This window comes from Microcaecilia unicolor, unplaced genomic scaffold (assembly GCF_901765095.1).
Source record: "Microcaecilia unicolor unplaced genomic scaffold, aMicUni1.1, whole genome shotgun sequence".
NCBI classification, from domain to species: domain Eukaryota; kingdom Metazoa; phylum Chordata; class Amphibia; order Gymnophiona; family Siphonopidae; genus Microcaecilia; species Microcaecilia unicolor.
The window spans coordinates 224,881-240,019 of NW_021963077.1; the positions used below are offsets into that span (position 1 = coordinate 224,881).

The window sequence follows — 15,139 nt, forward strand, 5'->3', positions numbered from 1 at the left end:
ACGAACTTCTGGTGGGTGAAATATTGGGGGTGCTCGAGCACCCACAGCACCCACGGAGTCGGCGCCTATGTTTAAATGTACATTCCAAGCAATGCACAGAAAGGAGTGCCTATCTTTAAGAGGAAATCTTTACAGGAGGTCAGGAGCTGTCGTAGCACGATGGTGGCTTCACGGTGGAGCAGTCTGATGTCATTTAGTATTTGCACATGTGTATGTCCCGCACTAATAGCACTGTGAAGAAATTTTCTTGGAACAAAAATGCACGCTGGTGGAGGTGCGCCCACGGCACCAGTAGTTTTGGGAAAAAAAAAAAAACTATACATCGCTTTCATACACATACATATAAACAAGAAACACCCCAGTGTGTGTATGTGCGTGTGTGTGTGGGGGGGGGGGGGGGGGGGGGGGGGGAACCCCACAAAAAGAAACTTTAATGGCTTGGGTGATTTATTGCTTATATGTATATATGAAAACTGTGTGTAGCAGTGGAACGCTGTGGAGGCGCATCCATAGCATAAGTTGTTATGGGCATGTGCACAGTATCGACACTTAGCAAGTGACTGTCCTACAAATGCGCTGTTTAGTGAGTGGCTGTTCTACACATGCGCTTTACCTATCAAACTGCTTGCTGTAATTGTGAGCAGCTCATTTGCACGAGATTTCTTTTGAGCATCACTCGCTATTTCAAACTCGGTAACTTTTACCGGGGGTCTAAAAAGCAATGGGTTTTTTACAGCGACTTTTGTACATTGGTGCCTGAGAAATGTCATTTGACAGTACCAAGCAGAATTTCCTAGAAAGCTGTAGGAAATTCTAGAGTGACTCTACATGACCTGCATGGTATTTCCTGATCTACCACCACTGCACAGGGCCCTTCCAGTATTACACAGATTAAGACTAAGGTGCCAGCTACAAAGTGGGAGGTGCTAGGAAATGTGTGGTTAATGATTCTGCTATTCATGGAGAACATCTGTTATAGGTATGCAACTAACTCCCCCTTTTACAACGCTGCACTAGCAGCTGCTGTGTGGCAATGTTGACATAGCCCATTCATGTTTCATAACAAAGCAGAAAGAACATCATGAAACACTGTCAATGAACTAAGAGAACTCTTCAACAAATAAAGAATAAATCTTAGAATTTACGAAAGAATGCATTTATCTATAACATATTATTAAAAATATTATTTCAACATGCTAAACTGCTAGACCCAGGGGTGTGGAGTTGGAAACATTTCTGGGTTGAGCCTGAGTCGGTAAAAATGTAGTGACTCAGACTCCAGCTTCAAAATAAAAATTTACAATATATGGTAAATTTATCATTTTATACATGTTTTTTGTTCAGTTTTTCTGTTCAGGTTCTTTGTTCAAACTTCAAATAAATACATTTTGTGGTTTATTAGTCCTAATTTTGTACATAAAGAAATATCCTATGTTTCTGTAATTAATCTAATTTCTCTTAGATCTACTATACATAGTAGGATTCGAAGTCGGGGTTTGATAGTAGAAAAACAGAGGAGTCAGGGTCGAAGGTGTAGTGTATTAATGCCACAGCCCTGGCTGGAACACAGCCTAAGCAAGAGTCTACTATAGTTTTCTAATATAAAAGCAAATAACAGAGCATACATACACAACCAGGGACAATTCTGGATTGGTCTGGAGGGATTCAAGAGAAGAAAATTAACAGATAAGGCCTAATGTATTCTTCCTTAACATCCCATTAGACCAGTCCAGATGCTTGGGATGAACCAAAGCAGTAACTACATAGGATGGGATGACAGCCCAGATGTCAAAACTCTGGCTCCCAAGACTGCATCTTTCCTAGATTAAACATCCAGATAGTAAATGACTTCCTGGAGTGCAACAACATATCCACAACTCTCTGAGAATATCCTCTGCTTGTCAAATGTGCCCTTGCAAGAGCCAAGCTGAAAGACAGAAGCGATCCATGTCCTGTATGATGATCAGACTTGCACCAACCTCAGGGTCAAGGGAGGACCTACTTGGAATCTGTATCATGATCTTCTTGATCAATCTAGAGCTGTTAACACTACCAGGCTCAAATGTCTCACTATCTTATGCACAATCCTGCCTCTCAGAGGCCAACAACAGGAAAAAGGATCTAGGGGCTTTCTGTTACAACAGACTGCAAAACATCTTCTATTCAAAATTGTAAGGCGTTCTGGTGGAATCTGTTTCAGAAGTGATTCTGGCTTCCAAAGCAGATAAGACAAGGTATCCTCTCAACATCCAAGCTGTGAGGGCATGAGACTCAATGCTGGAATGCAACAGAGTCCCCTGAGCCTAGGATCATCAATGCTAGAGAATTCCCCAATTTAATAGATCTTATGGAAAGTTCCCAAGAAGAGCTATGAGAATCATGGTTCCCTGATCCTGCTATAAGCATACAGAAGATCCACCCTTCTATCTAGGTAGTGTGAGGTTAATTTGCCATGTGTCTCTATCCTGGAACAGAACTGAGGTACTTTCTTGTTCTGAGGAGTGGCAAACAGATCTATCAAGGGTGTACCTTAGTGTCCCACTCCAGAAAGATCATCTGAGGCTCCCAAGTTCAGAGATCATTTGTGTGGTTGAAGTACATGACTCAAGCTTGTCTTCCAGGGCATGGTCTTTCACTGTTAAGTATGTGGTTCTGAGGGTGATCCCAAGAGAGGGCTCAGTTTCACATCTTGATAGTTTCTCAACTTAGGAGGTAGTTTAGTTTAATTTATAAACTATTTAATATACCACCTTTCATAAAATCAAAAGCAGTTTACAAATAAAAGCTAGTAATGCATAGAAGTGAGAAAAGGAACGCCAGCTTATAAGTAAATGAGAAAACAGTAAAAATCAGAAGATAGAGACAGAGTTGCTGTCCTGTCTTCTGGTATATCTGGTAATGTTCTCTTTTGGTTTCTACAGACAGGGAACCCAACGCTGACAACCACCTGGGCCAGACAACCAACCCAACACCTAAGAAAATGTTTTTGTGAATAGGTAAGTCTTTAAGGAAATCTTGAACTGCTGGCAAGACTGTTCATGGTGGAGGTCAAAAGGCAGGGAATTTCATAAAGATGGGCTAAGAGAAAAGAAAGCAGAATGTCGGGTAGATTGGTGTATGATAAAGCCAGAATCACAAGCTGGCACACAACAGAAGATCTCAGGGTACGGGATTAGTCTATAAGGGACAACTGAAGATGACAACTGAAAATAAGAGGTAGGTAAGGGAATCACAAAAAAGAACTTCCTGGGTTAACATAAGAATTTTATATTGAATTCGGTAGAAGACTGGGAGTCAATGTTGGTGCCTGAGCAAAGGAGTAATGTGATCAAAGCAACATACATAGGTCAGTATACGGCTAGCAGTATTTTGAACAGACTGTAGTCTTTTCAGGAATAGGGTGGAAAGACTGGCATAAACTATATTGCAATAGTCATGCTTGGTTATAACCAAGGTGTGAAGGAGAATAGAACAAGCACTGTCATCAAGAAAGGGGTGGAGGCAACGAATAGAGAATAAGGAAGCAAAGTAGGACTTTACAACAGAAGAAATTTGAGGGGAAAAGGAGAGTTGTGAGTCTATAATGACCCTTAAATACTTGAAAGAGTCCACTAAGGTAATGGAGGCGCCCTGGATAGAAGATGTGGATAGGGATCTAGATAGCCAAATAGCTAAGGACTTAGACAGGTTAAGAACTAAGTGGTTAGCAGAAAGCCAGTGATCCATAGAATCAAGACAAGACTGTAAAGCTGTAAGGTTGGGAGAATAGGGTCATAAGCGGAAACTAAGAGAATATCATCTGCATAAATGCAGAAATTGAACCCAGAGTCTTGACTCAATAACGGCAGAGAAGACAAGAAAATAATAAAGAGAAGAGGAGAAAGAACAGAGTCTTGGGGGACACCACAGTGAAGGGCGTGGGATACAGAAATACCTTGTTTGGTGCAAACAACAAAATTGACCGTCAGACAGTAGTGAAGAAAACCAACAGAAAACATTACCAGATATACCAGAAGAAAGAGGGACAGCAAAAGGGAGTGATCGACTAAGTCAAAAGCAGCAATTAGGTAAAGAATTCACTTAGCATCCCTGATGTCACCATCCCTATATCAGACAACCTAAAAATATTAGGAGTATTAATAGACAAACACCTAACTATGGAAAATCACGCAAAAGCTACAACCAAGAAAATGCTCAACATGATGTGGATGTTGAAGCGTGTGAAACCTTATTTCCCCCTAAATACCTTCCGCAATTTGGTCCAATCCACTGTACTTACCCACGTTGACTACCGTAATAGTGTTTTTGTTGGATGCAAGGCCCAAGTCCTGAAAAGACTGCCCAGAACATGGCAGCCAGACTTGTTTTTGGTAAATCACGGTTTGACAGTGCAACACCTCTCTGTTTTAAACTTCATTGGCTCCCTATTTTGGAACGAATAAATTTTGAAGTCCACACGATGATTCATAAGATTATCTATGAAGATTCCCCAGCCTACATATACAATCTAATTGACATTCCTTCCAGGAATCGCTCCAGATCTTCTCGAACTTATCTGAATCTACATCTTCCCAACTGTAAAGGAATCAAATACAAAACATATTATGCATCCAGTTTCCCCGTTATTGGCAGCAAGCTCTGGAACACCTTACCAAGATCAATTCGAACAGTCAATGGCCTTTTACCTTTCCAGAAGCTACTGAAAAACTCACCTTTTTAAGCAAGCCTACACATATGATGGGACTTAAATTAGATACCTGTGATACCTGGATCTACTACTTAACAGAACTTAAAATATGTTTTTATCCTTATGAATTTATCCCTATTCGAAACATTATTATTCATTCTTCCTTACTCACAACACATTACCCCAACTTTCAAGCTCTCCCTATTCCCTACCTCTATCACCTTTTTCCCTTATCCTTTTTATTGTCCACCTCTTTATATACTATGTTTAGATGTTATATCCATTTTGTTTATCTTGATGTAAGCCGCATTGAGCCTGCTGACAAGTGGGAATGCGCGGGTTATAAATGTTACAATACAATACAATACAATAAAGACAGATCAGCAGAATGATGAGACCAGAGATGTAACTAGGTGGGGGTGCACGGGAAGCAGCTGCTCCCTCATTCAAAATCAACGGATTTTGAATGAAATGGTGCAGATTGGCCCTTCAGTCTTGCAATAGTGTGTAAAGCAGAGTGCCCTTGGCACAAATGCTGTTCTGAAAACGCATCTTCTAAACTTAGGTCCTGCAAGATTCTATAATCCCAAAATTAAAGAAGCCAAGAAGTCCTATTGCTCGGAGCTTATTTCCAAATCCTCCAACTCAGTGAAATTGCTATACTCAGTTCTATCTTGCTTAACCCAGGGTCCATTCAAGACTAACTCCTCACTCCCTTCTCCAGTTAATCTCGATGATTTTTTTCAATCAAACTATCTTTGTTAATTAGTTTCTTGCCCTCCCCAGGACCCCCCTTCTGTTAGCACAGCTGAACTTTCTATAGGAACCAGTTCTGGCTAAGCTACCTGGACTTCGTTTAGCCTTCCGTCTGTTTCTCAACTTACTAAGGTGCTTCATTCCATGCATATCACAACCCCCTTTGACCCTGTTCTGGTTAAATGGTACACTTACCCTGCTCATGGTTTACTTATACTTTCCCATCAGCTTGTCATGGAAAACCTTTCATCAGGCTCAGTTCCCTTTCTTGGAAACAAGTAGTAGTTACCACTATTTTAAAAAACCCTGCTTCTGACACTACTAGCCCTGCAAGCTATCAACCAGTCTCAAATCCCCCGTTCATGTTGAAGCTCTGTGAAACAATTGTTTTCAACCAATTACTTTCTCACTGTGATCAACTATTCATTCTTCATCCTCGTCAGACAGGTTTCCGTTTCCTTCACAGTACAGAAATGAGGACTGCAGCTCTTTTAAGCAAACTTCACTCTACCCTTGATGAAGATAAAATCACTCTCATCGTATCCTTAGACCTGTCTGCTGCTTTTGATTTGGTTTGTCATTCTACTCTTTTCGCCCATCTCTATGAGATCAGCCTTTCAGGCACCATTTTAAACTGGTTTACTTCCTACCTCACTAATTGCTCTTACAGTGTGTTCACTTCCTACCTCAATAATCGCTCTTACACAGTCCGTACTCCTATTTCCACTGCTCCATCCCATTTACTAGATTGTGGGGTTCCGCAAGACTCAATACTATCCCCTCTGCTTTTCAATATTTATCTTAGCCCGCTGGCCACTCTAATATAGGATCATAACATCAGGCCCCTTTTTTACGCAGATGATATTCTGTTAAGTTTTCCCACCTCCCTCAATTATTTTTAAAACTTCGCCCCCAGGTCGTACAATTGGGTAGTTTATTTTGGCTTAACTTTCCCTGTAAATGTGTATTGAAAGTTAATTCAGTTAAATATATTTTCTATGATCCTACTCATTTGAGTTACTTTTTAGATTCGAGGGTTGCTACAGCTCCTAATCTACAACCAGTAGTATTATCATCATCCACTCCGTAATTATTATTGTTATGACACTAAGTTTTCTCTTCGATTTCCTAGCTGTAATTAGTGGAACATATATTTCATGGAATTGTACCTTGTCTTCTTATTTAAATTGTGGACGAGATTGGAGGGGGAAATAATATATTTCTTATAATTTGAATATTTATACAATTTGAATCTATATTATTTATGTTCCTCTATCTTTCACATCAAGAGTTTTCTTGAATTATTGTGAATACTTATACAAATAAAAAATTTAGGAAGGAGGCCTCTGCTCTTATTGGTGATGGAAAGTAGTTCCAAGTTTCAGGTGCAAGAAAGGAAAAAGCAGAGGAGCATGTGGATTCGTAATGAGCAGCACAAGGCGAAGGAAGAATCAAATGATTAGCATCCAAAGATCTAAGAGAGCGACTGAGGGTACATGGAATGACTAAGAGGAAAGATAGGAAGGTGAACTGAGATGAAGAGCCTTAAAAGCAAAGCAAAGTGGCCAAATTGCAGAATGAAATACTTTAAGTGGTGCCTCCCTATTATGAATCTGAGATACTTCCTACGACTATGATGCATCTCTATGTGGGTGTAAAAATCCTTTAGATCAAGAGAATATAACCAGTCCCTTTCTACAGGAAGAGATATGGGGATGCCCAGGAAAACCATACTGAACTTTTCTTGAACTAGGTATTTGTTCAGGGTCCTTATATATGGGATAGAATCCCCCAGACTTCTTCATGATCAGAAAATACCTGGAGTAAAACCCCTTCCCTCTTTCTCCTGGTAGAACAGGTTTGACCACATTGGTCTTGAACAGGGAAGACAGCTCCTTACTAGTTAAGCATTTCCTGATATGGAGAGTCTGACCAAAATATCTTTGATGAGCAATTTAGTGGAACATTGAATAGATGCAGATAGCATCCCAGACAAAGAATATTTAGTGCCTAGAGGTTATATGGGGTCTGTGAAAAACCTGAGCCTCCCTCCTACTGGAAGACTGTTCTTCACAGATACTGGAACACTGGCTATGTTCTCGCAGAGGCAGACAAAACTCCGCCTCCAATTTTGACTCCACAGCTAAGTAAGACATCTGGGCCCTATTCTGTCTTAGACAATAGTTTACAGTTTATTAAATTTATTATACTGCTTTTCATAATAGAAATATCAAAGTGGTTTGCAATACTAAATTAGTGAATCTCTTCATAAAGGCTGTCCCAATAAATAAAACATATAATAAAATTAAAAGGAAATAGAATTACAATAATGATAGTAAAGTCCATTCATATCAGACCAATCAAGAGCAAGAATCCCTGTCATGACTAAAAAGAGGGAATGGAAAAAGGATACCTAGGTCTATGACAGTAACAAGACCTCCTTTGCCTTCCATTCTGATACTCACTAGAAGAGGAAGCTGTACTCTTTGATGAGAGATTCTATCCCTGGCAGGACATATCAGCAAACGTTTCTGGCACATGTACTCCTCGATGAGAGATTCTCTTCTGGGCACAGCTTATCTCTACAAGCTGCTCTGGCACAACATACCTTAGGTCTGCGGCCTGGGGTTATGAATGTCTGTGGCTGCCAATACTAATAAAACAGTGGTTCCCAAACCTGGAGTGGAGGGGCAGTGCATGAAAATCTCGCATGAATATTCATTGTGGGTATCCTGAAAACCTGGCTGGCTGTGGTACCTCCAGGACCAGGGTTGGGAACCACTGCAATAGCAGATACTCTTGATGCTATTTTGAAATCATAAGTTGCCAGAACCATGTGTTTTATTCAGACCTTCCCTAAACCTACTAGTGTACAGAATTATCCAGCCTGCTCTTGAGGGAGAGTGCCTGCAAACTCCTCCATCTTTAAGCATAATGCTTTCCAAGTCCATGCCCGTGAAGAACTACGTGGGCAGTCAGCATAGAACTCTGAAAGAATTTCCTCCCAAAATATTTCAGTGCCCGAGTCTCTCTCTCTGGGGGCTCTTAGGAGTACAACTTGGAGTTCCTGGCCCTTCCAAAAGTGCTTTCAACCACCACAGAATGGTGAAGAGGCTGTTGCTTCTGGAATCCAGAAGCTGCTGAACTCTGTACTTAAGAGTTAACCATCCTGAATAGAAAGGGAGATTTCCCATATTTTCATCTACACAATCTTCAGGATTTTGTGAACGGGCTCTGTCACAGCTTCCTTGGATGAGTCAAATAATTGGATGATATCCAGTGTTTCTGTCCTGAGTTCCTCCCTCATCTCTAAATTAAATGGAATGGCCTCTGCCATTTCCATAAGAAGGTCAAGCCAGTCAAAACCCACTCTTCACAGAATCTCTTTCACTCATAGTCAGAGCCCCAGGAGAACTCAGTTTCAGACCCTGAGAAATACTAGTCTCTGCTGTCTCGATCTCCACTATTTGGTGTGAGTGGATCTCAAATAAGAGAGCTGAAATACCGATGATCTCCAATGTGTTGGTGAAGCTTCCTCCTCTGACACACTGGAAATCAAAACTGGTGTGGCAGACATCGATTCTGAGTCCCTTGGAGGCCTAGAAATCAGTGTTTCTCCTCAGACAATGCATGGGGTCTTGAGGACCAGTTTGATTCTTCAAGCAAAGAAATTCTCCAGCTGCATGTCAAATTTTCTCATGAGATGGTCCATGAAAGCTGCTGATGTCAAAATGTGAAGGAAGTACTGTAAGAGTGGTCATGGTCTCATGAGTCACCTAGGCCTATTGGAGGCTTGGTCTCAGATCCCTGGAAGATGTCACATCCTCCCTGTCGCCAAGGGGAATGAACAGTCTTCATGGCATGGACACTTTATCAATGAACCCTGGCCTCAATGCTGTTGAAGACAAATCCTCTCTCTTCTTTACGCAGGAATTGAGAGGATGACCAATACCAATGGCCTTTTACAATGCACTCTTGATTATGATACATTCCCATAATCCAATGCAGCTCCTGGACCCATGGTAGCCAATTCCTCTGATGACTGGACTTAGAAATGACAAAAATCTGTTTCTCTTGCTTAAAATGTCCTCTCATATCTGAGAGCCCAAATTACTAACTAAGTCAAAGCCAGCAGGTTGACGGTGACCAGGTACTATTTAGCATCAATTGTGTGTTTCTGTTATGGATATGGTCTTGCCACACTTTTTTAAAACCACTGTGGGCTTTTTGTAGAACGTATTTCCAAAAAAGACAGCTGCACTGAAATTAAATGATTCAACTTTGAAAAATACACCAGACTGGAGCACCCAAGCCCTTAGGCCAATTACAAAAAAAAAAGAAAAATTAGAATTGTCTGAAACCTGCCTAAGGTATTATGAAGACACCAGGAACTGAAATGATAATGATAGGGATAAAGAAAGTGTTTGAAATGCAAAAAAAAATTACATCTTGGAGGGGAACTATTGGAGAGAGTCCTAACATAACAGCAACAAGCACACATGTGAGGTTGGCTTCTCAAAGTATTTATACAGTAGAAGCTTTTCTGCACTTGGCTCTGTTAGTGACATCACCCATCAGTGAGGACTTCCTATCCTGCTTGTCCTTAGAGAATGTTTGTGGTTTATTTATTTAGATTTTGCTCACACCTTTTTCAGTAGTAGCTCAAGGTGAGTTACACTGGATGGCTCACAACCTAAGTTTATACCTGAGGCAATGGAGGGTTAAGTGACTTGCCCAAGATCACAAGGAGCAGCAGTGGGATTTGAACCGGCCACCTCTGGATTGCAAGACTGGTGCTCTAACCACTAGGCCACTCCTCCACAATCTTCAGAAAGAGTTTTGAAACAATATCTTCTGATCTCCCTGTAAAGGTTGCACTAAGTGAAACCATAGGCAAGGCTGGAGAAGGACAATGAATACAGCAAAAGTATAACAAGGCTCCAGTGTGTGGAACTGACAGAGGACTATATAAATGTGCTAGCTTGACATCTTGGTGGGAGTTTCAATTCGTAAACACTGGGTAAATGAAGACGTTGTTCTGAGGTAATTAAATAATAAAACAATTTACAAGGCTTTTAAAGACAAAAAAAGAAACCAAAAGAAGATTGTTTTCAATTATCTAATTGTACAATAAGAGTAAGAACTGAATACAGAAAGACTGAGCAATGATGAAAATGTTTGCTTAACAAAGTTTAAAGGGTTAGCAAAAAGGAGTGCCCCTTTAATTCTCTTAATTTATTGAATTCTTATAAAACAGTCTTCTAGTTATTTGTGGTCAGACTGATAAAAGTGAAGACAAGTATAAATTATTTAGAAGAGGATCAAAAATATTCATTGGCACACATACTGTATATACTCGTGTGTAAGTTAAGAAATGTTGATTCTAAACTGCTTTACCCCTCCCCCCCCCCCCCCCCCCCCCCCCCAGAGTTGTCTTATACAGTATATTGGTCATTCTCCACAGCAATTCATAAAATTAATCCCCCTCTCCTTTTTCATCAGCGGCACAATCCAGTATTTCTCCATCCTGCAGTCTGGGTTCAACATCTCAAACCCCCCCTCCTCGAATGTACCTTCAAACTTGTCTTCTACAGAGTAACAGCAGCACCTAGGCCTTGGAAACATGCACCCAGGCCATCTGCAGCCTGCTCCAGAGCACTCTCAATGACCTGTCTTGCTCATGCAGAAACAGAAGTTGTCAGATGGGGTGGGACAAGTTAAAGGGAGCACTCCGGAGTAGACTGCAGGCAACCTAGGTGTATCACCAGTGGCGTCGCGAGGGCAGCTGACACCCGGGGCGGGTCACCGCTGCGTACCTCCCCCCCCCTGGTGCAGCGCGGCGCACCCCCCCCTCCGGAGCGCAACCCCCCCCCCCCCCGAGATCATACCTGGAAGGCGGTGAGGGGCAGGCAGGAGAGCCAATCCACTGAGTGCACGCCTTGGGGGGTGTCGGCGCCTCGCTGGTTCCCTGCTCTCTCTGCCCAGGAACAGGAAGTAACCTGTTCCGGGGCAGAGAGAGCAAGGAACCAGCGAGGCGCCGACACCCCTAGCGGCGTGCACCCGGGGCGGACCGCCCCACCCTTCCTACGCCACTGTGTATCACTACACTGTCGTTGCTCTATAAAAGACAAGTTTGAAAGTACATTGGGGGGGGTGGGGGATTTGAGATTCTGAACCAGGGGCTGGCAGTGGGAAGGGATGGAAAGATGTTGCACTGTGCACCAGGAGAGGGTAGGGACATAGATTGATGCTGAATAATGGCATAGAAGGATGGAGGGGAAGCAATGCTGGACCCAGAGATGACAGGGAACAATGCTGGACCTGGAGGTGGAGGGGAGGGAGAGAGGGAGGGCTGGAGGGGATCTTTAACTTATTCATGGATCACAGCATCTTTGGCCATTTTTAGTCCCAAAATAGCCCTCAACTTATATGTTAAGTATATATGGTACGTTATCTTTACACTGCTTCCATTTCCAACTCAACTTTTTGTGAGTTCAGCAGTTGTTGGGTGCTTGCATAGAATCAAAATTGAGTCAGATCATTAGTGTAAACCATTCTGACGCTAACTCTGCCATGCTGTAAGATTGTGAAGTCTTAATCTAATCAATCTTAAACATCAGCCCTACTGTTTTCTAAAACATACCTTTTCTGAATTTTGACTTGACTTTAGGTGGTTCCTCCTGTGCCTTCACTCCATCTTGTGTTGGAGGTGACATATAACACATCAGGTCCAAAACCTTTTCACATGTTACCTAAAGGAAAGAATAGAACATAACTGCATACTTGGAACAGGGGTTCTTTGAAGACAGACATTCTCCAGTCAAAACAAGTTCAGGACTATAGCAAACAGATAACAGCAGATAAAGACCAACTAACAAATCCAATATGCTTAATTTTACTTGTATGTGCCAACTATAGTACCTCAATACCTTGTAGGATCTCTCTAACTGAATTACTTTTTGATGTTTTCTTCTTTCATTCTTGACCATCCATTTTAGAAAAGCATACAAGTTCCTACACTTAATTCAACATCTAGGTCCCCCCTCACCCGTGTCTTACTACTTATTTTGTAATAATCATAACTACCAAAATTACATAGGTCATACAATCTGGCCACTAAGTACCCAATGGCCTTGCTGGACAGTACATGGTCACCATCAACCTGCTGGCTTTGACCTAGTTAGTTTTAGTAGAGCTGAAGCCTACAGGTTCCCACCTGGCTATGCTTTAAAGGGCAATTCTATAAATGGGCACCCAAAGATAGGTGCTAATTATGTGCATAAGTTTCTGAATAGCAGCACTTACTTGACTGGCAGAACTAATTGGCAACTACGCGCATAAGTGCAAGGAGCTATTCTGTAACATACATAAGTAAACATAGTAAATGACAGCAGATAAATACCTGAATGGTCCATCCTGTCTGCCCAACAGTCACACTCATTATCAAGTCATGATTAAACCAGCAACGAATGTGATTAAATGCGGAGACATAAATATAGGTGTGTCTCTGGAATACGAGCGCATTTAGGTGCCATCAGTTACAACTAACATTGACTTGACATAATGTTGGCACCTAATTTTAAGCACACCAATGCCAACTTACGCTAGTACTCTATAACAGAATCTTGGTGCCAAGAAGCCATTATAAAAGTTGTGTTAAGTGCATGGCATCAGGGTGCCTAAATCTTGGTGCCAATGAAGAATTTGAATCTTACCTGCTAATTTTCTTTCCTTTAGTCTCTCCATACTATTTCTAATGAGTGAGAATATGCCCTCCTACCAGCAGACGGGGAGACTGAGAACCACTACTTTATTAAGCTCAGTGCAGTCAATATTTCTATTGACAAAGCTAAGATGGTGGTAATGGAACAGAACCCTCCCCCCCAAGCAAATACCCCAAGGGGAAAAGAACCACCATGACAATGCCGCAGCAACATGCCTGTCTGAAACTGGAACAGTAATGTCTTATGTCAAGACACATGTATTTCTGACTTGTCTCTCTCTTTTCTCAAGTTTCTTTTGTTTTTATCATCAATTTATCTCTAGTGTCTTATATAAAGTTCAATGGGTTTTTTTAAATCACCAATTGTATCTTCAGCGTTAAACAGATCCCTCCAGAGTTCAGAACTTCACGTCCACGTTGATGAGATCAAAAGAGAAAGAGAAATGGAAGAAACACAGATGAAGCAGCAGGGAAAGGTTCGAGAATGGTCTGAAGAGACCAAAGGAAAGAAAATTAGCAAGTAAAATCTAACCTGGTAAGAACTGAAAAATGAGCTTGCGGAGCTAGTTAGTGATACGCAATTTATCCTTAAAATTGAGCGTGGTACTGGAAGATTAGAGGGTGGCCAATGTAACGCCGATTTTTTAAAAAGGTTCCAGGGGAGTTCCAGGGGAGATCCAGGAAATTATAGACTGGTGAGTCTGACGTCGGTGCCGGGGAAAATGGTAGAGGCTATTATTAAAAACAAAATTACAGAGCACATCCAAGGACACGGATTACTGAGACCAAGTCAGCACGGCTTTAGTGTGGGGAAATCTTGTCTGACCAATTTACTTCAATTCTTTGAAGGAGTAAACAAACATGTGGACAAACGGGAGCCGGTTGACATTGTGTATCTGGATTTTCAAATGGGGTTCGACAAGGTATCTCATGAAAGGCTACAGAGGAAATTGGAGGGTCATGGGATAGGAGGAAATGTCCTATTGTGGATTAAAAACTGGTTGAAGGATAGGAAACAGAGAGTGGGGTTAAATGGGCAGTATTCACAATGGAGAAGGGTAGTCAGTGGGGTTCCTCAGGGGTCAGTGCTAGGACCGCTGCTTTTTAATATATTTATAAACGTAGAGGTCACGTGACGCGATGAGCGGGAGAAGACGCTAAGTGCGCAGCTCCTGCCTTCCCTTAGATTCTTTATCAAAAATTCGTCCTAAAAATTGGATACAATACCCCACAAACGAAGGTAAAAGAAGAGTGCTTAAAAGGAGAAAAGTTTAATACCACTTTGGAGGAGAATGACATCTAAGATTACCAGAAAAGACAGAGAAAAGACCCGGCCGCCCGACGACAAGATGGCGGCTCCGGCGAGCCCGGGGACATCAGCGGTGGGATCCGCGTGGGCAGCCGAGATTGTTGGGGAAGTTACTCAGGCATTGGAAGCCATACTGGAGAAAAAACTGGGAGCGCTGGATAACAAATTGGAACAACTACATAACAGCGTAACGCAAATACAATTGGACATGGGACAATATCAACAACGGGCAAGTGATACGGAAGATCGTGTGGACAAGGTGGAAACAGAAGTAAGTCGCTTACAAAAGCTAATAGCTACTTACACCGATAAAATCGAAGACCTCGAAAATAGATCGAGGCGTAACAATCTTCGCCTCGTGGGGCTTGCTGAAGATCTAGGAGAACGAGACCTGGCCAAATACCTTGAGACATGGCTTACCAAAGAACTACAACTACCGACTGCGTTGGGCCCACTGCGAATTGAAAGAGCGCATCGGCTGGGCCTTAAGCAGGGAGCAGAAGGGCGGCCCAGGGTAGTTATATGTCGCATACTTAATTTTGCCCACAAGGTAGCCATTTTGCAGGCGATGAGAGGCGGAAAAGATCTACACAGTGGCAATAGGAAAGTATTATGTTTTCAAGATTACTCTGCCGCGGTAGCGGCGCAACGAAAGAAATTTTCC

The 15,139-nt window shown here is 41.9% G+C and overlaps 1 protein-coding gene across 1 annotated transcript in view; it reads right to left on the reverse strand.

Moving 5' to 3' along the window:
• Positions 1-12,432, reverse strand: part of LOC115458897 (integrator complex subunit 10-like) — a 60,193-nt gene extending 47,761 nt beyond the window's left edge. Inside the window, exons 1-2 of the mRNA XM_030188742.1 lie at positions 12,373-12,432; positions 12,087-12,195 (exon numbers count right to left, since the gene is read on the reverse strand). Coding sequence (XP_030044602.1) covers positions 12,087-12,195; positions 12,373-12,432 — 169 coding nt within the window. The remainder of the gene's footprint in view (positions 1-12,086; positions 12,196-12,372) is intronic.
• Between the last annotated feature and the right edge of the window lie 2,707 nt (positions 12,433-15,139).